Source organism: Oncorhynchus keta, chromosome 2 (genome assembly GCF_023373465.1).
Source record: "Oncorhynchus keta strain PuntledgeMale-10-30-2019 chromosome 2, Oket_V2, whole genome shotgun sequence".
Lineage (NCBI taxonomy): Eukaryota > Metazoa > Chordata > Actinopteri > Salmoniformes > Salmonidae > Oncorhynchus > Oncorhynchus keta.
The window spans coordinates 28,411,396-28,435,266 of NC_068422.1; the positions used below are offsets into that span (position 1 = coordinate 28,411,396).

The 23,871-nt window shown below is 38.2% G+C and overlaps 1 protein-coding gene across 7 annotated transcripts in view; it reads left to right on the forward strand.

The window, feature by feature from the left end:
* Nucleotides 1–23,871, forward strand: part of LOC118371387 (calcium-activated potassium channel subunit alpha-1-like) — a 315,283-nt gene that overhangs the window by 208,218 nt on the left and 83,194 nt on the right. For all 7 annotated transcript variants that reach the window (XM_052474861.1, XM_052474855.1, XM_052474850.1 and 4 more), the window contains exons 4-6: nt 5,260–5,353; nt 6,354–6,465; nt 19,241–19,316. In XM_052474861.1, coding sequence (XP_052330821.1) covers nt 5,260–5,353; nt 6,354–6,465; nt 19,241–19,316 — 282 coding nt within the window. The remainder of the gene's footprint in view (nt 1–5,259; nt 5,354–6,353; nt 6,466–19,240; nt 19,317–23,871) is intronic.

Genomic DNA, 23,871 nt, shown 5'->3' on the forward strand with positions numbered 1-23,871 from the left:
CCTCTCTCTCCTTCTCTACCTCTCTCTCCTTCTTTACCTCTCTCATTCTCTACCTTTCTCTTTTCTTTATTTTTCTCCTTCTCTGTCCTCTCTCCTTTTATACCTCTTTCTCCTTCTCTAACTCTCTCTCCTCTCCTTCTATAGCTCTCTCTCCTCTCCTTCTCTAGCTCTTTCTCCTCTCTCCTTCTCTAGCTCTCTCTCCTCTCTCCTTCTCTACATCTCTATCCTTCTCTACTTCTACCCTCTTTCTCTCCCTCTCGCTCCCCTCTCTTTCTTTCTCTCTCTCCCTCTGTCCAGCAGTGCCCCCCAGGCCAAACAACAACATGTGGCCTGCTGGATCCTATGTGATTGTGAGGGTGTGATGTGATGTTGAGGCCTGGGATCAGGCCTTTGTCTTTCTGCTCTCAATGTGGCATATACACATATTTTGGTACCCCAGTAATTCTGCGTCACAATCCTATCTCTCTATTTCAGATGCTGAAATTGCCATCTCAGTGTTTGGTTCAGCTAACCTGTAAATCTGGCGCCACAATGCCCAGACAGTTTCTAGAATGATGGGGAGGGAGGGGTGTTGTTGTTATTGCTGACTCGGTCTTTGTAAAGTAACTTGGTGTGCCAGGCCTATCTATTTACAGATCCTGTATAAAACAACCTAGCTCCCAGACATCAAGGGGTCTGTCCTTAACACTTCCTTGAAAAGCCTTCGGGTCACATGACAAACGGGTCAGTGTTGAGCCAGAATGACGGCACAGTTTCACTGGAAGGAATGTGCCACCGTGCCTGCCACATGGGTAGCTTAATGTTATTTTAACTCTGTGTGCTCTGTAGAACGAAGCATCTGCCTGGGTTGCTAGGCTGTGATGATGATGATGTTGATGATAAGAGACGAGGAGGGTGGTAGACAGCTAAAGGATTTCACTGGAAGCATTAGGGACCAATAGGAAAGGCTTCTAGGTTTTTGAGTGTCTGTCGCATGGGGAGCAATGTTAACAGACAAACGTAAGCGTGCACACACACATACACATACACATGCACAGTGCTTAACTAGTAAATCGGGACGAGCCGGAACAGAAAGTGAGCACGAGAGAGGTACAATGACGTAGAATTGCATGAAATTAGTTTATGAAATACCAACATTTTCCTGGACCCTAGGCCACTATAAAACTTTGCATGCATACCATCACATTTCTGTAACGACAGAGCCGTACAGTAGAGGCCCTTACAGGAGTTGCACACGTGAGAAACATTTTTTTGTGGCCTAGGGTCCGGGAAAATGTTGGCCTTTTATAAATGGATTTCATGCCGTTTCTACATCATCTTACATGACTGGAGACTTTGCCATAATGCGTTTAAGTCAACTGGGAAATCGGTAAAAAACGAGCTCATACTACGGTGAATATTCGTTTTGACCGGTCATCCAACTCGGAATTCCATGTCGGGAACTCAGGCCTCTTTCTAGAGCTCCGACTTTCCGACCTGAAGTTCACTGAGTCATGATTCAACCTTGTTTTTTTCAGAATTCCCAGTTATCTTGAAATCACCATAATACCGCACAAATGATGGAAATGACAGGCTACTTTGACACTGAGAATCTGAGATCAATAAAAATGACCTTATCTTGAATTCATCAATCACCTAGGTGTGTGAAGACATACAGTGGGGCAAAAACGTATTTAGTCAGCCATCAATTGTGCAAGTTCTCCCACTTAAAAAGATGAGAGAGGCCTGTAATTTTCATCATAGGTACACTTCAACCATGACAGACAAAATTAGAAAAAAAATCCAAAAAATCACATTGTATGATTTTGAATGAATTTATTTGCAAATGGACCACAACATGGACCAAATGGATATTGACATTTAATCAACCCAGCACAAAGTATTTATGGATTGGCTGTATGATTCATAACAGGGTTTGTTTTCACATCACTGTTAGTTTTATAGGAGATCGGAGGGTTAGTACTGTGTAAATAGAGTATTCAGGCTAGATCAATGGCAATTCCACTGAGGGGTCAGACATATTAACCTCCGTCCACTGACTGGGAAAGGGGGATACCTAGTCAGTTGTACAACTGAATGCATTTAACTGAAATGTGTCTTCCGCATTTAACCCAACCCCTCTGAACCATAGAGGTGCGGAGAGGTGCTTATTAATCTGGGTGGCCATCTGGGAGAAAATAATATATTTTAACCAAACAATATCATTCAGGGGCTATTTTAACCCTTCATCCATATATACACATAGATTAAATCTGTTGGGCCACGTGCCAAGATTCATGCCATGATAAAGACTGTTCCATTTCAGGCCTACAGTTCTTAACTTAATCCGAAATCACCCAGCTATCAGACAAAGCCGTCTTTGCTCTCATGTGATAACAATTCCTCACACATTTCTCTCATGGTTATAATTTGTCATCTTCTCTGATGGATCACCCCCCATTAAGATGTTTTATGTTAAGTAGAGGATGATGATCGTACTGCTCTCTCTCTGTCTTCCACCCCTGGGAACCATTCAAACCCCATTCACCCTCTCCCACTGAGCCTCTCTATACACTTACTTAAAGCCATTCGTTTTGCTGTGAGGAGAGGCCATCCTTCACTGTTGACTGTCTAAATGAGCCTATACATTCCCATAGGCAATCAACTCCCATAATGAATATTAATATATGCTGCTCACAACCACTGTGGTGAATTTGATGTCAAATGTTCCATGAAAAAAACGCTGTTCTACCACAATAAAGAATTTAGTGGCATTTTGGCTACTATTTCTTTGTTTAAAGCATCCACTTCCTTAATGGTTAATCATAATATAAACATAAAGATGGATTATGTGACCGATGAGATGGATTATTCCTCATTATTCATTGTTTGGCTCTCCTGAGGAGAGAGGAAGCAGCATGCTAGCTAGCTAACTAGGCTAGCTACTGTACTATACTGTACCACCTTGCTGATTGCAAAGAGCCATGCACCTTCTTTATGGGATATGTACACTAAAGGGAAGACAGGACACACATGGGTTTTGTTGCAGGCTTTTATTTATTTTTGCCGTTGACATAAACCACAACTTGTTTTATTGTCAATACCCGCACACTGTTTGGTCTGTTCTGTTGTTGTCTGTTGTCTGATTCACAGCAATCCTGAAACTAATTGCCCCAGTGGGATGAATAAAGATGAATAAAGACTTGTTAATGATTCCTGTGTTCTGTGAACACTTGGGAATACACAGTAGTGGGCAGGTTTCTACTGTTTGCACCTTTTGAAATCCACTGGCTACGTGTGGTACCCCAAACTGTGACATGTATTATTGTAATAGAGTATGTCTATTAATGTGACATATATTATTGTAATAGAGTATGTCTATTAATGTGACATATATTATTGTAATAGAGTATGTCTATTAATGTGACATATATTATTGTAATAGAGTATGTCTATTAATGTGACATATATTATTGTGATAGAGTATGTCTATTAATGTGACATATATTATTGTGATAGAGTATGTCTATTAATGTGACATATATTATTGTAATAGAGTATGTCTATTAATGTGACATATATTATTGTGATAGAGTATGTCTATTAATGTGACATATAATAGAGTATGTCTATTAATGTGACATATTATTGTGATAAAGTATGTCTATTAATGTGACATATATTATTGTGATAGAGTATGTCTATTAATGTGACATATATTATTGTGATAGAGTATGTCTATTAATGTGACATATAATAGAATATGTCTATTAATGTGACGTATATTATTGTGATAGAGTATGTCTATTAATGTGACATATATTATTGTAATAGAGTATGTCTATTAATGTGACATATATTATTGTGATAGAGTATGTCTATTAATGTGACATATAATAGAGTATGTCTATTAATGTGACATATATTATTGTGATAGAGTATGTCTATTAATGTGACATATATTATTGTAATAGAGTATGTCTATTAATGTGACATATATTATTGTGATAGAGTATGTCTATTAATGTGACATATAATAGAGTATGTCTATTAATGTGACATATTATTGTGATAAAGTATGTCTATTAATGTGACATATATTATTGTGATAGAGTATGTCTATTAATGTGACATATATTATTGTGATAGAGTATGTCTATTAATGTGACATATAATAGAATATGTCTATTAATGTGACGTATATTATTGTGATAGAGTATGTCTATTAATGTGACATATATTATTGTAATAGAGTATGTCTATTAATGTGACATATATTATTGTAATAGAGTATGTCTATTAATGTGACATATATTATTGTAATAGAGTATGTCTATTAATGTGACATATATTATTGTGATAGAGTATGTCTATTAATGTGACATATATTATTGTGATAGAGTATGTCTATTAATGTGACATATAATAGAGTATGTCTATTAATGTGACGTATATTATTGTGATAGAGTATGTCTATTAATGTGACATATATTATTGTAATAGAGTATGTCTATTAACGTGACATATATTATTGTGATAGAGTATGTCTATTAATGTGACATATATTATTGTGATAGAGTATGTCTATTAATGTGACATATAATAGAGTATGTCTATTAATGTGACATATATTATTGTAATAGAGTATGTCTATTAATGTGACATATATTATTGTGATAGAGTATGTCTATTAATGTGACATATATTATTGTGATAGAGTATGTCTATTAATGTGACATATAATAGAGTATGTCTATTAATGTGACGTATATTATTGTGATAGAGTATGTCTATTAATGTGACATATATTATTGTGATAGAGTATGTCTATTAATGTGACATATAATAGAGTATGTCTATTAATGTGACATATATTATTGTGATAGAGTATGTCTATTAATGTGACATATATTATTGTAATAGAGTATGTCTATTAATGTGACATATATTATTGTAATAGAGTATGTCTATTAATGTGACATATATTATTGTAATAGAGTATGTCTATTAATGTGACATATATTATTGTGATAAAGTATGTCTATTAATGTGACATATATTATTGTGATAGAGTATGTCTATTAATGTGACATATATTATTGTGATAGTAATAAAGTATGTCTATTAATGTGACATATAATAGAATATGTCTATTAATGTGACGTATATTATTGACTTATATTATTGATAGAGTATGTCTATTAATGTGACATATATTATTGTAATAGAGTATGTCTATTAATGTGACGTTTTCTTCCCTTTCTTCCCTCTCTTTCACAGTCCCATAGAATCCTGTCAGAATTTCTACAAAGATTTCACGTTACAGATCGACATGTTCTTCAATGTCTTCTTCCTCCTCTACTTTGGGCTGCGGGTATGTACTAAAGCCCTATTAAAACACACACACACACACACACACACACACACACACACACACACACACACACACACACACACACACACACACACACACACACACACACCTACCTCTCTCTAAAGGCAGGAGATCTATTGTCATAATACTGACTTGGTGTTCTCCCAAAGCCAGCGTTCCATTGGAGAAAAAGCCTGCCTGAAACCCTCAATGAATAAATCAAGTCCTAAGCTGCTTATGGCAGTCACGACTCCACATGAATCACATCACTGACTAAGATCTATTCACAAACAACATGCTGTATGTCAGGGGACGATGCTGGGAAACTGATCAAGCGTTTGGCCCTAGCCTGATCGTTATGTTTTATAGAACTGAACTGTTCTAGTGGCAACTTTAGTTCAGTATGTTAGAGTCCAGGTACTCTTTAGATACAGTATATGAAATTAAAATTAATGTATTATGTTGCTATATTGATAAGGTTAAAAATAAAACATGAACTCTATATAATACGAGGATTAGATAGACTTGCCATTTTTTTCATAGTCGTGATCTTTATAAGATGATAATAGCGCATTACAAAGCGGTCATACATGCTCATGATAACTGTTTTAATGCATTATAATTGCATCATAAGTCATTGTACTGTGAACTGAGGCAAGATATAGAAGCAAGAATTCATGTTGGTAACAAATTTAACCTACAGCATGGACTTAAAGGAAAGTTTTACCAACATGAATTGTTACGTCTATGTCTCCCCTCAGTTCATTGCAAACAAAGATAAGTCTTATGATACATTATAACTGCATCAATTAGGGTTGTCACAATACCAGTATTGCGATACTATGAAGTAAGCAAGGAAAGAAAACATAAAGCAGAGTTTATTTATTGAAGAGTCCTAATGTCACATGCGACATAAAGTAGCTTTTTAAAGGACCTTAGAGTGTAGTCTTTGTGTTTTCCAGGGTTTAAGTGAGGTGTTACCGTTCTATTTCTTCTTCAGTTCATAGCTGCCAATGATAAGCTGTGGTTCTGGCTGGAGGTCAACTCAGTGGTGGACTTCTTCACTGTTCCTCCTGTCTTCGTATCGGTCTACTTGAATAGGAGCTGGCTGGGTAAGAATGGACCTTCTTCACTCTCCCTCTCTCTATATTTCTCTCCACCTCTACAATGACTCAGTGACTTAGAGCAGTGTGACATAAGTCTTTCTGTGGTGAAGTATTGTACCTGAAATATGATGAATATGGTGTCATGACTAGAGGTCGGCCGATTATGATTTTTCAACGCCGATACCGATTATTGGAGGACCCCCCAAAAAAAGTCGCTACCGATTAATCGGCCGATTATTTAAGATTTTTTTTTATTTGTAATAATGACAATTACAACAATACTGAATGAACACTAATTTTAACTTAATATAATACATCAATAAAATAAAATAAATAATGAAACATGTTCAATTTGGTTTAAATAATGCAAAAACAAAGTGTTGGAGAAAAAAGTAAAAGTGCAATATGTGCCATGTAAGAAAGCTAACATTTAAGCTCCTTGCTCAGAACATGGGAACATATGAAAGCTGGTGGTTCCTTTTAACATGAGTCTTCAATATTCCCAGGTAAGAAGTTTTAGGTTGTAGTTATTATAGGAATTATAGGACTATTTCTCTCTATACCATTTGTATTTCATATACCTTTGACTATTGGAAGTTCTTATAGGCACTTTAGTATTACCAGTATAACAGTATAGCTTCCGTCCCTCTCCTTGCCGCTACCTGGGTTCGAACCAGGAACACATCGACAACAGCCACCCTCGAAGCAGCGTTACCCATGCAGAGCAAGGGGAACAACTACTTCAAGTCTCAGAGCGAGTGACATTTGAAATGCTATTAGCGCGCAGCCCGCTAACTAGCTAGCCATTTCACATCGGTTACACCAGCCAAATCTCGGGAGTTGATAGGCTTGAAGTCATAAACAGCTCAATGCTTGAAGCATTGCGAAGAGCTGCTGGCAAAACCCACGAAAGTGCTGTTTGAATGAATGCTTACGAGCCTGCTGGTGCCTACCATCACTCAGTCAGACTGCTCTATCAAATCATAGACTTAATTATAGCATAAAACACACAGAAATACGAGCCTTAGGTCATTAATATGGTCAAATCTGGAAACTATTATTTCCAAAACAAAACTTTATTCTTTCAGTGAAATACGGAACCGTTCCGTATTTTATCTAACGGATGGCATCCCTAAGTCTAAATATTCCTGTTACATTGCACAACCTTCAATGTTATGTCATAATTACGTAAAATTCTGGCAAATTAGTTCGCAATGAGCCAGGCTGCCCAAAATGTTGCATATATCCTGACTCTGCGTGCAATGAACGCAAGAGAAGTGACACAATTTCACCTGGTTAATATTGCCTGCTAACGTTTCTTTTAGCATTAATATGCAGGTTTAAAAATATATACTTCTGTGTATTGATTTTAAGAAAGGCATTGATGTTTATGGTTAGGTACACGTTGGAGCAACGACAGTCCTTTTTCGATTGATTGTTTTTTATAAGATAAATTTAATCCTATCTAGCAACTTACCTTGGCTTCTTACTGCATTCGCGTAACAGGCAGGCTCCTCGTGAGGCAGGTGGTTAGAGCGTTGGACTAGTTAACCGTAAGGTTGCAAGATTGAATCCCTGAGCTGACACAGTAAAAATCTGTCATTCTGTCCCTGAACAAGGCAGTTAACCCACCTTTCCTAGGCCGTCATTGAAAATAAGAATGTGTTCTTAACTGACTTGCCTCGTTAAATAAAGTTGTAAAAAAAAAAATTCATAAAAATCAGCCTCCAAAAATCGGCCCTAATTAATCGGCCATTCCGATTCATCTATTGGACCTTCTCTGTGCGGTGCCCTCCACATTTAACAATAGGTGCAGCCTGGGAAACATACAATGGTCTGGATTGTGTCATGGCTTATTTTTCTCAGTAGGCTATGCAGTAGTAGCGTGGTGATGCTATTGTTAGCGTTAACTAGCTGTAGAATGATGAAAAAGGTTGATATGGTGGTCTATGACAGACTGGATTTAATAATTAGCCATTCTCTGCATTGCCACTAATTAAATCTGTAGTCTGATGTAAAAAAAAAAGACCAACCAACAGTGAATGTTCCTGTGTCATCAGGGAAGGTTACAATGGAGTACCAATTTGGTAAAACTGTTGGTGAAGTTGGCAATTTTATTCAGAAATATTTGGAGAAAAAATCATTGTTTTGAGAAATAAATAAGAAGTTGCAATTTTAACTTTCTTAGAAGGTCCCTACTAACATTCTTGGAATGCAGAAGTAACCAGATTGTTTACTGGGAGGAGGCTCTCCTCGGCAGTGAATCCTGAATCCTACTATCTGGGTCTAACCAGCCCCCTATTTCTGGAGGTATTTGAAAAGGCAACTGGGAGGAAAGCCATTGTTTTGAGATGGCCTAGATTTCCCTTTACTCACCATGAATATGCATTCATAAATTATGTATTTATTTATCTATCATCTATTCATACTAGGGAAGCCAGTGAGATGAAAAAATATATAATTTTACCACTGAGAATGTGTCAGATAGCACAGAAGAATACACCCTCGAAAAGCCCACTCGCGTCACACTGTGTTTGTGTTTGCATAGAGGCGGAATGACGCTTTCTGTGCGTCAGATAGTGTATTTTAGGGTCATCTGATTTTATACGGTCCCACACACACACCACGTGTGAAATGGAATGTGTGTTTGCACTAGCGTGTATTGCATGTGTGTTTATTGCTGTGTGTTTTAAGGGTGTGTTACTGTTACATGCCTCGGACTGAGACGTAGTCAGCAGATAATTGACCTGAATCAACAGGGTGGTATGAGATGGAGAAAAGTTAGTAGGGTTCAGTATTAGGCATACTCCAAGTTTCTGAAACTTTTTTTATTTAGGCTAAATCAATTATACATTACAACTGCATTCTAGTATTAAGTCTTTTCACATTCCATTTTGTGTATCAAAAATTAAGGTCTCAAGTCCCCCCCCCCCAAAAGTCTCCATACATCTAACGTAAACTCACCCCATTCCGTACAAATGTGCGTAACCGCGACATTCAAACAAGGCTACAAAGAAAACTAATGGGACTGTAGCGACTGTGTTGACTTCAAAATCAGGGGTGTGAAGGTTTCTAGGTTTCTATTCAAGCGTTGATCGACATGGTAATGGCTCTATAGTATTGGAGAAAAGTTGAAAAAACAGACCCTCCATTACATCGGGACGTGTCATGTCGTAACGTACAGCATGCACGAAGCAACTATTTCTCTCTTACAATCTCTTTCCACCAGGTGTAGCACTTATCTCATCCTTTAAAAACAAGAAATGGACAGTGACGGGGGTAAGGGGGGATACCTAGTCATTTTTTGCGTCATCATTGCATGCGATCATCATTCTCAAAGCCGCTGTTTACTTCTAAGATCACTTAAGCACCGCCCTAAAACCCAGATTCAAATTCGACACAAACCTTCAAATAGGTATGTAATGACACATTATATAAACTCTTTATAGTGTTTTATTTACATTTTAGAGGCGATAAGGTGATAAGTTGGACAGATCTAGTGTCACGCATTAGTTTTGCTTCCCCACATGCCATTTTTTAAAATACCCGACGGGGCTCATTGCCTGCTTGAATTATGCAGAAACGGGCAGTGTTTAGGCCATGTAATTGATTCTGTTGGAAAGGGGAGAAATTGTGCTTTACAATGGTATTGACATTACAGTTGATCTGGAAGTATTACATTTTTGGGGCGCTAAAATAAGGGCAATTGTACGGACCACGGCGATGTACGAGTTTACGTGAGTTTACGTTACGCATTCACCTTTCACCTCTTGCTATAGCTAAATTAATAGTGCATATCATCTGAGGCTATTCAATCGGTAGTATTTAGCATCTAGCAATAAAAGCTATTTGGCATGTAAAACCATCAAATTGTACCATAAGAGGCTACATTACATTATACCTAGCTCACTGTACTAGCAGTGTCAATTTCCATAAAGCTACAAATGACTGGAGGCTGTACAAAACAATGCTACAACCATTACATTCTAAACCATCAACATATGAGCTAACAAGCTGAAACACAATAGCCTCGAGCTAGCTAGCGCAAAGCTAAATTCGGTTAGCATAATGCTAGTAAACTGTTCAATGCTATTTTCTTACAAATAAACACAACACATTTTATAGCACATTGCATATTTACATATATTTCCTGAAGTAAACTGAGCCTTTGTTCATTGGAAATAAAACAAATATGAGCTAAAAGCCTTGTTGAAAAAGTCGTATTCCCTTTTCTTACGTATAACCATTAGCAACGTAGCAAACGCCCATTACTTATAATGTGGAAAATACCAACCAGTTTTTCACTCAGTTAAATTTCCTTCAATTGCCTTCAAACATTACCAAACTCATGGACTATGTAGTTAACCATGTTATCTCAATATTTCATGAGTCATATTGCACTTTTGCGCATTACATACCTGAATTAACAGAGTGGAATGATGAGATGGAGATAAGATAGTTCAGTATTAGGCATTTCCCAAGATTGAAGAAGCAACATCCAAGACCTCACGATCCCACTAACGCATCACAGCTGACATCACAGCTCCCCCTAGCGGCAACCATTATATACATGACTTTCAATGCAAATACAGGACCTGGGAGGCCTACAAAATTATTCAAGGGATGGCTCCATAAAATAACAAACTAAATAAAACATTTAAAAAATGACCATGAATATTTGTGTATGTCACATTACGTAGCAACAGATATTACTGTCCCAGCGATCCATTGACCGGGTCCACACTACAATATACTGAGCCATAATATGTGCGTGTGTGTGTGTGTGTGTGTGTGTGTGTGTGTGTGTGTGTGTGTGTGTGTGTGTGTGTGTGTGTGTGTGTGTGTGTGTGTGTGTGTGTGTGTGTGTGCGTGTGTGTGTGTGTGCGTGTGCGTGTGTGCGTGTGCGTGTGTGATTGGCCTACACTGTGCTATTGTGCCATAACACATAGGCCGAACTCTCCATTATCAACTGGTCGATATCACAGGGGGTACTATTAGCTGGGGACAGGGTATTAGGCAGGGTACTACCCATCTTCCAAAAACATCTGTAACAGTATCTTAAATAATCCTTCTCCTCACCACAACCCCCCCCACCCAAAAAAACAAAACAACAACAACATGTTAACCACCACTTGCACTTGAACCCCCCTTCCAGTGCTGATCCTACTGATAGCTGCATTACTATGCCTGTGATATGAGGTTGTCCCACCTAGCTGTCTTAAGATGAATATACCAACTGTAAGTGTGATAAGAGTGTCTGCTAAATAACTAAAATGACAATGTACATGTAAATGTATTCGGCCAGGTTATTATTAGGATGAGCTGGTACTGGACACAAATCAGAGGTTTCCAGGAAATAAGAAACTTATTATATTATTATAGCAACATGACAATGATTGACGACAGGACAGAATCCAATGACTGTATAGATAGAAAGTCTAATGATAGATCTGGTACTGTAGAGGTGTTATCAGGTAGATGTTACATCAGACTCTAGATCCAACATGCATGAATAATCTGTCCAGTGGTTGGTGACTGAGTGACATGTATAATGTCCTCACATGTCCCCCATGTCGATCTCTATTGAGTTGAGATCCAGTGGCAAGGCAAGTTGACAGAATTGTAATGGCTTCACTGTAATCAATAGAGATGGATCCATAATCAGTGATTTGTCTTTGTCTTGATGTCCATAAAGACGATTTCCATCTCACTAATTCTGTTTTGTCGTCTGTTTGAGAGGCAAACAATGACGGTGTTAACAGTTTTACATCAATCCCTGTGGACTCATTCAGTTTTCTCTCTCTGTGTGACTAAAAGCTATGACACACACACACACACACACACACACACACACACACACACACACACACACACACACACACACACACACACACACACACACACACACACACACACACACACTACCAGTTGTTCTCATGGAACTGCCTGAGAAACTTCCAGTGGTTTTCTTTAACAAGAGAACCAGTGGACTCCATTACAGAAAATAAAATTAAGAGGTTCTGCACTGCAGTAACATTTGACATTTTAGTCATTTAGCAGACACTCCTATCCAGACCGACTTACAGTAGTGAGTGCTTAAATGTTAATTATTTTCACACTGGTACCCGTGGGAATCAAACCCACAACGCTGGTGTTGCTCTACCAACTGAGCCACAGGAGACAGTTCTCTATCCTACTCTATGTATTTCTCATTTCACAGTAATGTTCATTCCCATTTTGCAATTTGGCTGTTAATTAAGAGGATAGAGAAAACGTGTGGCTAATGTAAAAAGGACATGCAGTGTTCCTCCTGGAAATAAGACACCATCTTCTTAAATTACTTGAAGTGGGTGTCCCTCCCATGAGAGAGAGGGCCATAGCCAGGCTAGTGGTGTTGATTAGCTGTAGTGGTGGCTGGTGTCACTTTAAATGGGGAGGACTGGCTCATAGTAATGATTGGAACGGAATTATTGGAATGGTCTCAAACACATCCATTCATTATTTGTGAACCGTCTTCCCCTCACCAGCCTCCCCTGATTAGTGCTTTGAAAGATGTTAGCTTGCTGTTAGCCCCAGAGCCCCAACCCTTCCACCCCATCTACACAAGTCATTTCAGTCCTACTAGGGCGTCACTCTAGAAAGAACAGAGCTTGCGGAGGATGGTAAGGCAGCTTTGGAATGATAGTGTAGGGTCCTGTGGAAAAATAGGAGTAACTACATGTATAAAGACCTTATAATACAATGCAAGGGTAAAAAGAAATACATGCAAATGCCCTCATAGAAGAAGATATAAGCAGTGTTGTAAAAGCTCAACCTCGATTTTAAAATTAAAGCCATATGACATAATATCCCATATTACTTCCACACACAGACTACTGGAGCCAATGTACCATCCATATCTCGCCAAATGACATATCCTCATCACTACTGCCCTCTGTTGGTGATGTTAGTGTACTATCTGTTTTGATCTCTGAAGCCTTGTGCTCTGCTTACTGACTCTAGTAAAGTATCTGTGTGTGCATTCCCCTTAGTCCTCTAGTGTGTGTGTGGGGGGCTATAATCCTTACTGGCTGGACAGGGTATTATTCATGTTGTAACATGGTCATCCCTAGGCTGCTGATTGATAAAAGGCTCCAGTGTGTGTTTCTACTGTCAGTCACGTGACAGAGGGGAGGGGGCTTGGCAGTGCACATACCCACAGATTTGGATTATGTTACATGCAGTGTTGTTGCATGTGTAGCAGATGCGGGCTATTTAGCATATGCTAGTAGCCATTATGCAGTGATGTCACCTGCCCAACAAGAACCAATGGCCTTGGTAGGGAAACCGTTAGCTTCGGGAATACTTAGTGTTGACATGAGTTCGGATTCGATGTGGCTCCTCCAACTACCCAGAGCGATGTAGGTAGGGGTAAAGTAACTATGCATAGATACTAAACAGCGAGTAACAACAGTGTAAAAACAAAGGGGGGTCAATGTAAATAGTCTGGGTTGCCATTTGATTAATTGTTCAGCCGTCTTATGGCTTAAGGATAGAAGCTGTTAAGGAGCCTTTTGGACCAAGACTTGGCGCTCCGGTACCACTTCAGAAACTTGTCCCGAAGCCATTCCTGCATTGTCGGGTTGGAAGGTGATCCATCGCCCCAGTCTGAGGTCTTGAGCACTCTGGAGCAGGTTTCCATCAAGGATCTCTACTGTACTTTGCTCAGTTATCTTTGCCTTGATCCTGACTTGTCTCCCAGTTCCTGCCATTGAAAAACATCCCACAGCATGATGATGCCATCACCATGCTTCACCGTAAGCATGGAGGCAGGTTTCCTCCAGACGTGGGGCTTGGCATTCAGGCCAATGAGTTCAATCTTGTTTTCATCAGACCGAAGAATCTTGTTTCTCATGGTCTGCTAGTCTTTAGGTGCCTTTTGGCAAACTCTAAGCAGGCTGTCATGTGCCTTTTACTGAGGAGTGACTTCCGTCTGGTCACTACCATAAAGACCTGATTGGTGGAGGGCTGCAGAGATGGTTGTCCTTCTGGAAGGTTTTCCCATCTCCACAGAGGAACTCTAGAGTGACCATTAGGTTCTTGGTCACCTCCCTGACCTTCGGACCTTCTCCCCTGATTGCTCAGTTTGGCTGGACAGCCAGCTCTAAGAAGAGTCTTGGTGGTTCCAACCTTCTATTTAAGAACGATGGAAGCCACTGTGTACTTGGGGACCTTCAATGCTGTAAACATTTTTCAGTATCCTTCCCCAGATCTGTGCCTCGACACAATCCTGTCTTGTAGCTCTACGGACAATTCTTTCAACCTCATGGCTTGGGTTTTGCTCTGACATGCAGTGTCAACTGTGGGACCTTATATAGTCAGGTGTGTGCCTTTCCAAATCATGTTCAATCAATTGAATTTACCACAGGTGGACTCCAATCAAGTTGTAGAAACACCTCAAGGATGATCAATGGAAACAGGATGCACCTGAGCTCAATTTCGAGTCTCATAGCAAAGGGTCTGAATATGTATGTAAATAAGATATTTCTGTTTTTTATTTGCATATGTCATGTATACCTCTTGCAGGAGGGAACGCAACGCCCTGCTACACTCAACTCCTCGTGGAGTGAAAGAGGTATGTGATTGTAGGTGCTGGTAAAGATGACAGAGGCAGAGAATATTACCGTTTACTGGGAATTTATTTTCTTAACAGAGCAATGTTGGGGAAAGGGGCTGAACGGAACCAAAGCAAAGAAAGTTTAAGAGCCCCCTCCTACCTTACTTGCCTACCCACTACGTACGCAACCTGGTGCGCTAACCAAAATACAGGGGTTGGTCCCCCCAGGTCTTACCTAGTTTCCATAGACAGAGGACATACTACGGGTATATGTATGCCCACAGGCCTCTTGCCTAAGCACCACAAGGTGCCTTCCCCTTCCCCCCTGGGAACAAATGAAACAGAATAATACAAACTTAAAGTGAACAATTTCAATAATCACAAACACAGTGTCCTTTGTCATACACATACCTCAGAAGTAGCAGCTACAAAATACATAACAAAAACTGTCCCTGAACAACAACCAACACAGGACAACTCTTTCCTAATAAAGGAACACTGGCTTTTAAAGCTGCCGAAGGAGTCGGTAATTGTAGACAGCTGTATCCCCTGACGAGAGGGCGGGTCAAAGCTCCAATCTGCAATGGGCCCGACCAATCAGCTGCTTAGGGGAATCCAGGAAGCCATTTCCTGAAACATACAAACACATAGAAACACAAAACAACACAGAAACTGGGGAATGTAACAGCATACATTACTAAAAACCTGTTTTCGCTTTGTCATTATGGGATATTTTGTGTAGATTGCTGAGGATATTTTGGTATTTAATCCATTTTAAAATAAGGCTGTAACATAACAAAATGTTGAAAATGTCAAGGGGTCTGAATACTTTCCAAATGCACTGTATTGATGAAGCCGTTGACTGAGGTGGTATACTCCTCATTGCCATTGGATGAATTCCGTAACATATTCCAGTCTGTGCTAGCAAAACAGTCCTGTAGCTTAGCATCCGCATCATCTGACCACTTCTGTATTGAGAGAGTCACTGGTACTTCCTGCTTTAGTTTTTGCTTGTAAGTAGGAGTCAGGAGGATAGAATTATTGTCAGATTTGCCAAATGGAGGGCGAGGGAGAGCTTTGTATGCTTTAAACAGATGGTAGAGGCTGGTTACCCACTCGGCGACGAATTCTAATAAGGCACCCCGATCTCCACCCCCTGTATTTCCGTCTTTTCTTCACACGAATAAGGGGGATTTGGGCCTGGTCTCGGAGAAGCAGTATGTTCTTCGCTTTGGACTCATAAAAAAAAAAACTTTGCCCAGTTCGAGGTGAGTAATCGCTGTTCTGATATCCAGAAACTATTTTCAGTCATCAGAGATTGTAGCAGCAACATTATGTACTAAATAAGTTAGGTTAGGAGCCCGTAAAATGGCAGCCATCCCCTCCGGCGCCATTATTATCCACAAACCTCCATTCCGCTTTATCCCAGTGTACTATAGATACTGTCCACCCATCTGATATCTGCTAGTGACAGCACGGCACTTGTGATTAAATACAGATTATTACTTCACCTCTCGCTCTAAATCCCTGGATTGCTTCAGGCAGTTTTAAAAACGCCTCACCTCTGAACACTGCACCTTATTGGTGGTTGAAAATCCACATGACTCTCTGTAGGTACAACAAAGAGGCCAAAATGAAATCTGTTTGGGCTGTTCAGATTATTAACACAATGACAATACAGGGATAGAGCCTCTATTGTATCACAGTTCATATCAGACCAGGATACAATTTGTACTAGACAGGTACAGAGTCTTGGTGTCTGTTTACCTGACTGTCACTCAGTCTGTCTGGTGTTCTCTTAAGCATGCATAGTGCTTGATTCTGGACCTTTTAGTCAGGTTTTTCTATACACGCGTTTCTGGTGGAAACGGACCTTTTGGAACCTCGGCAAAGGTTATTCACCGGCGCTAGGGTTGTACCTTGTCTTAGCTTTGGGAGTGTTTTGTTTTATCTCTTTCATTCTACCTAGACAAGTTGAGTTTTTCCATCTTCCAAAGAAGAACAATAATCTTTTTGAATCCATTGCCTTCTTCAAGAACTTCGTCTTCATCTCTTCCTTTGAGACACTCTTGAACCAACAGTGTTGGACCTTAGAACTGAAGAACTACAGCTTGGTCCCGCTTTACAGAAAGACAAGGACCCTAAACAGAAACTACCTGACACACTACAATAGATAACTAAGTATCTGTGATCGGTAGCGATGATCCCTACTAAGCTTCTGATGTACCGGGGTCCACGCGGTTGCGCCCCTCGCTCCGAGGCTCGTGGAGACACATTCAGGCGTAGGAAATCGTGTGGAGAGTTGTTTCAGAAAGGGTACAGGGTGAGGTTGGGGCCGCATGGGATGGCTATGGAGAAGGAGAGGCAGAAGAGACCATATCTTGGTCTCTGGACCTCTCTGAGCTTTCTCTGCAAATGGGGTAAGAATAAAGATATAGTGCCATAGTTACTCTGTAGGGTAAGAATAAAGATCTAGTGCCATAGTTACTCTGTTGGGTAAGAATAAAGATCTAGTGCCATAGTTACTCTGTAGAGTAAGAATAAAGATCTAGTGCCATAGTTACTCTGTATGGTAAGAATAATGATCTAGTGCCATAGTTACTCTGTATGGTAAGAATAATGATCTAGTGCCATAGTTACTCTGTATGGTAAGAATAATGATCTAGTGCCATAGTTACTCTGTATGGTAAGAATAATAATCTAGTGCCATAGTTACTCTGTGGGGTAAGAATAATGATCTAGTGCCATAGTTACTCTGTAGGGTAAGAATGGTAGAATATATGGGGTCTGGGTCATGTTCAAACAGTCTGGCTCGTCCAGTATACGCGTCCTTTCCAAATGGGGTGACAATAGAGATCCATGGGGCAATAGTCAAACTGTGGTCCTGTCTGTTTAAACATCGTTTATACAAGTAGGAATCACAATCTATACTTCCTCTTAAAATGGGATAAGAATGGTAGAACATGGGGTCTGGGCCATGTTCAAAGAATTTATCTTTATCTCCAAATGTGGTAAGGACTAAGGTCTGGGAAGGGTATGGAGTCTCTCATTGTGGTTATGATTCTTATTCTTTACTCTGCAGTGTGGTTCCAATGGCTTAGTATGTTGGGGGGGAAAAGGGTGATGGTAGCATCTGGGTTGTGGGTTTGATTCCCGCGTGGCCCGTGTATACAAATATTTGTGGTACTGTAGCTGTTACGTGTGATGAGGCTTGCAGTTTGATTTGTTGTATGGTCTTGCTGCATGATAGTTCCAAGCACTTTCTCACTGTACGCAGGAGAGAACGATTTTGTTTACAGATGTCTCCAACAGTTGTGGCTGGTGTGAGGAGCTATAGGAGGAGAGGCTCGTAATGGCTGGAATGGAATAAATGGAACGATATCAAACATGGAAACCACATGTTTTACCCCGTTCCGTTTATTCCAGTCCAGCCATTATAATGAGCCTGTCCTCCTATTGTTCCTCCCACCAGCCTCCACTGGTATCAACCATGAATTAAACTATGAACAGATCCCCAAAAATAAAAAAGATTTGAAAAATACAAAGATAAGTAACTGTTTAACATCGTCCTGCCCTGTTAACCTCAGTCTCTACTAGTGTAAGTTATTCCATCCAGAATGAATAGAAATACACATTGGTATGCATGGCACACACACACACACACACACACACACACACACACACACACACACACACACACACACACACACACACACACACACACACACACACACACACACACACACACACACACACACACACACACACACACACACATGGTAGAGCAGAGCAGGGAATATATTGGTGTTATGTAAACTGGCATTGAGGCAGGTGTTGCATTGTTTCTCTAACCCTGGACTCAGACACATGTAGGACACTCAGTTTACAGTACATGACACTACTGTACTGTATATAGGCCTATTTTACAGTATATCCTCCTTATAGGCGACAGGCCACACTGTAAAACACTATCCTTTTATGTATGATTATTAACCTTTATTTCTCTCTTTCTTTCTCTTTCTCTCTCTCTCTCTCTCTCTCTCTCTCTCTCTCTCTCTCTCTCTCTCTCTCTCTCTCTCTCTCTCTCTCTCTCTCTTTCTCTCTCTCTCTCTCTCTCTCTCTCTCTCTCTCTCTCTCTCTCTCTCTCTCTCTCTCTCTCTCTCTTTCTCTCTCTCTCTCTCTCAGGCTTAAGATTCCTGAGAGCCTTGAGATTGATACAGTTCTCAGAAATTTTACAGTTTTTGAATATCTTAAAAACAAGGTAAGTATAGGGCTTTCATTGGACGACCGCCACCACTCCAGCACGGTAGCACCACAACAACTATCTACAGAATCCATCTGACATAGAAGCTCGGGGTCAGGTTTGCTCTCTAGACACTCTCTGGACACTGCTGTAACACTTTATTTTACAGTCCTGTTCCAGACTTATACTAACACATTTAAACTTATGCGGTAACAACTCTTCAAAGCATGCATTGAGCATTTATAGTAGCTCCCTGGTATAAAGTTTACATATAGTATACTCCCTGGTATAAATTTTACATATAATAGCTCCCTGGTATAAATGTTACATATAGTATACTCCCTGGTATAAATGTTACATATAGTATACTCCCTGGTATAAATGTTACATTTAGTATACTCCCTGGTATAAATGTTACATATAGTATACTCCCTGGTATAAATGTTACATATAGTATACTCCCTGGTATAAATGTTACATTTAGTATACTCCCTGGTATAAATGTTACATATAGTATACTCCCTGGTATAAATGTTACATATAGTATACTCCCTGGTATAAATGGTACATATAGTATACTCCCTGGTATAAATGTTACATATAGTATACTCCCTGGTATAAATGGTACATATAGTATACTCCCTGGTATAAATGTTACATATAGTATACTCCCTGGTATAAATGTTACATTTAGTATACTCCCTGGTATAAATGGTACATATAGTATACTCCCTGGTATAAATGTTACATATAGTATACTCCCTGGTATAAATGTTACATTTAGTATACTCCCTGGTATAAATGGTACATATAGTATACTCCCTGGTATAAATGTTACATATAGTATACTCCCTGGTATAAATGTTACATTTAGTATACTCCCTGGTATAAATGTTACATATAGTATCTCCCTGGTTTAAATGTTACATATAGTATACTCCCTGGTATAAATGTTACATATAGTATCTCCCTGGTATAAATGTTACATATAGTATACTCCCTGGTATAAATGTTACATATAGTATCTCCCTGGTATAAATGTTACATATAGTATACTCCCTGGTATAAATGTTACATATAGTAGCTCCCTGGTATAAATGTTACAGGTAGTATACTCCCTGGTATAAATGTTACATATAGTATACTCCCTGGTACACATTTTACATATAGTATACTCCCTGGTATACATGTTACAGGTAGTATACGCCCTGGTATAAATGTTACAGATTGTATACTTCATGGTATAAATGTTACATGTAGTATACTCCCTGGTATAAATGGTACATATAGTATACTCCCTGGTATAAATGTTACATATAGTATACTCCCTGGTACAAATTTTACATATAGTATACTCCCTGGTACAAATTTTACATATAGTATACTCCCTAGTATAAATGGTACATATAGTATACTCCCTGGTATAAATTGTACATATATTATACTCCCTGGTATAAATTGTACATATAGTATACTCTCTGGTATAAATGTTACATATAGTATACTCCCTGGTATAAATTTTACATATAGTATACTCCCTAGTATAAATGGTACATATAGTATATTCCTGGTATAAATGTTACATATAGTATACTCCCTGGTACAAATTTTACATATAGTATACTCCCTGGTATAAATGTTACATATAGTATACTCCCTGGTACAATTTTTTTCATATAGTATACTCCCTGATATAAATGTTACAGGTAGTATACTCCCTGGTATAAATGTTACATATAGTATACTCCCTGGTATAAATGTTACATTTAGTATACTCCCTGGTATAAATGGTACATATAGTATACTCCCTGGTATACATGTTACATATAGTATACTCCCTGGTATAAATGTTACATATAGTATACTCCCTGGTATAAATGTTACATATAGTAGCTCCCTGGTATAAATGTTACATATAGTATACTCCCTGGTACAAATTTTACATATAGTATACTCCCTGGTACAAATTTTAAATATAGTATACTCCCTAGTATAAATGGTACATATAGTATACTCCCTGGTATAAATTGTACATATATTATACTCCCTGGTATAAATTGTACATATAGTATACTCTCTGGTATAAATGTTACATATAGTATACTCCCTGGTACAAATTTTACATATAGTATACTCCCTAGTATAAATGGTACATATAGTATATTCCTGGTATAAATGTTACATATAGTATACTCCCTGGTACAAATTTTACATATAGTATACTCCCTGGTATAAATGTTACATATAGTATACTCCCTGGTACAATTTTTTTCATATAGTATACTCCCTGATATAAATGTTACAGGTAGTATACTCCCTGGTATAAATGTTACATATAGTATACTCCCTGGTACACATTTTACATATAGTATACTCCCTGGTATAAATGTTACATATAGTATACTCCCTGGTACAATTTTTTTCATATAGTATACTCCCTGGTATAAATGTTACATATAGTATACTCCCTGGTACACATTTTACATATAGTATACTCCCTGGTATAAATGTTACAGGTAGTATACTCCCTGGTATAAATGTTACAGATTGTATACTTCATGGTATAAATGTTACATGTAGTATACTCCGTGGTATAAATATTACAGGTAGTATACTCCCTGGTATAAATGTTACAGATTGTATACTTCATGGTATAAATGTTACATATAGTATACTCCCTGGTATAAATGGTACATATAGTATACACCCTGGTATAAATGTTACATATATTATACTCCCTGGTACAAATTTTACATATAGTATACTCCCTGGTATAAATGGTACATATAGTATACTCCCTGGTATAAATGGTACATGTAGTATACTCCCTGGTATAAATGTTACATATAGTATACTCCCTGGTACACATTTTACATATAGTATACTCCCTGGTATAAATGTTACATATAGTATACTTCCTGGTACAAATTTTTTCATATAGTATACTCCCTGATATAAATGTTACAGGTAGTATACTCCCTGGTATAAATGTTACATATAGTATACTCCCTGGTACACATTTTACATATAGTATACTCCCTGGTATACATGTTACAGGTAGTATACTCCCTGGTATAAATGTTACAGATTGTATACTTCATGGTATAAATGTTACATGTAGTATACTCCCTGGTATAAATGGTACATATAGTATACTCCCTGGTATAAATGTTACATATAGTATACTCCCTGGTACAAATTTTACATATAGTATACTCCCTGGTATAAATGTTACATATAGTATACTTCCTGGTACAATTTTTTTCATATAGTATACTCCCTGATATAAATGTTACAGGTAGTATACTCCCTGGTATAAATGTTACATATAGTATACTCCCTGGTACACATTTTACATATAGTATACTCCCTGGTATAAATATTACAGGTAGTATACTCCCTGGTATAAATGTTACAGGTAGTATACTCCCTGGTATAAATGTTACAGATTGTATACTTCATGGTATAAATGTTACATATAGTATACTCCCTGGTATAAATGGTGCATATAGTATACACCGTGGTATAAATGTTACATATATTATACTCCCTGGTACAAATTTTACATATAGTATACTCCCTGGTATAAATGGTACATATAGTATACTCCCTGGTATAAATGGTACATGTAGTATACTCCCTGGTATAAATGTTACATATAGTATACTCCCTGGTACACATTTTACATATAGTATACTCCCTGGTATAAATATTACAGGTAGTATACTCCCTGGTATAAATGTTACAGGTAGTATACTCCCTGGTATAAATGTTACAGATTGTATACTTCATGGTATAAATGTTACATATAGTATACTCCCTGGTATAAATGGTACATATAGTATACACCCTGGTATAAATGTTACATATAGTATACTCCCTGGTATAAATGTTACATATAGTATACTCCCTGGTATAAATGTTACATTTAGTATACTCCCTGGTATAAATGGTACATATAGTATACTCCCTGGTATACATGTTACATATAGTATACTCCCTGGTATAAATGTTACATATAGTATACTCCCTGGTATAAATGTTACATATAGTAGATCCCTGGTATAAATGTTACATATAGTATATTCCTGGTATAAATGTTACATATAGTATACTCCCTGGTACAAATTTTACATATAGTATACTCCCTGGTATAAATGTTACATATTGTATACTTCCTGGTACAAATTTTTTCATATAGTATACTCCCTGATATAAATGTTACAGGTAGTATACTCCCTGGTATAAATGTTACATATAGTATACTCCCTGGTACACATTTTACATATAGTATACTCCCTGGTATACATGTTACAGGTAGTATACTCCCTGGTATAAATGTTACAGATTGTATACTTCATGGTATAAATGTTACATGTAGTATACTCCCTGGTATAAATGGTACATATAGTATACTCCCTGGTATAAATGTTACATATAGTATACTCCCTGGTATAAATGGTACATATAGTATACTCCCTGGTATAAATGGTACATATAGTATACTCCCTGGTATAAATGGTACATATAGTATACTCCCTGGTATAAATGGTACATATAGTATACTCCCTGG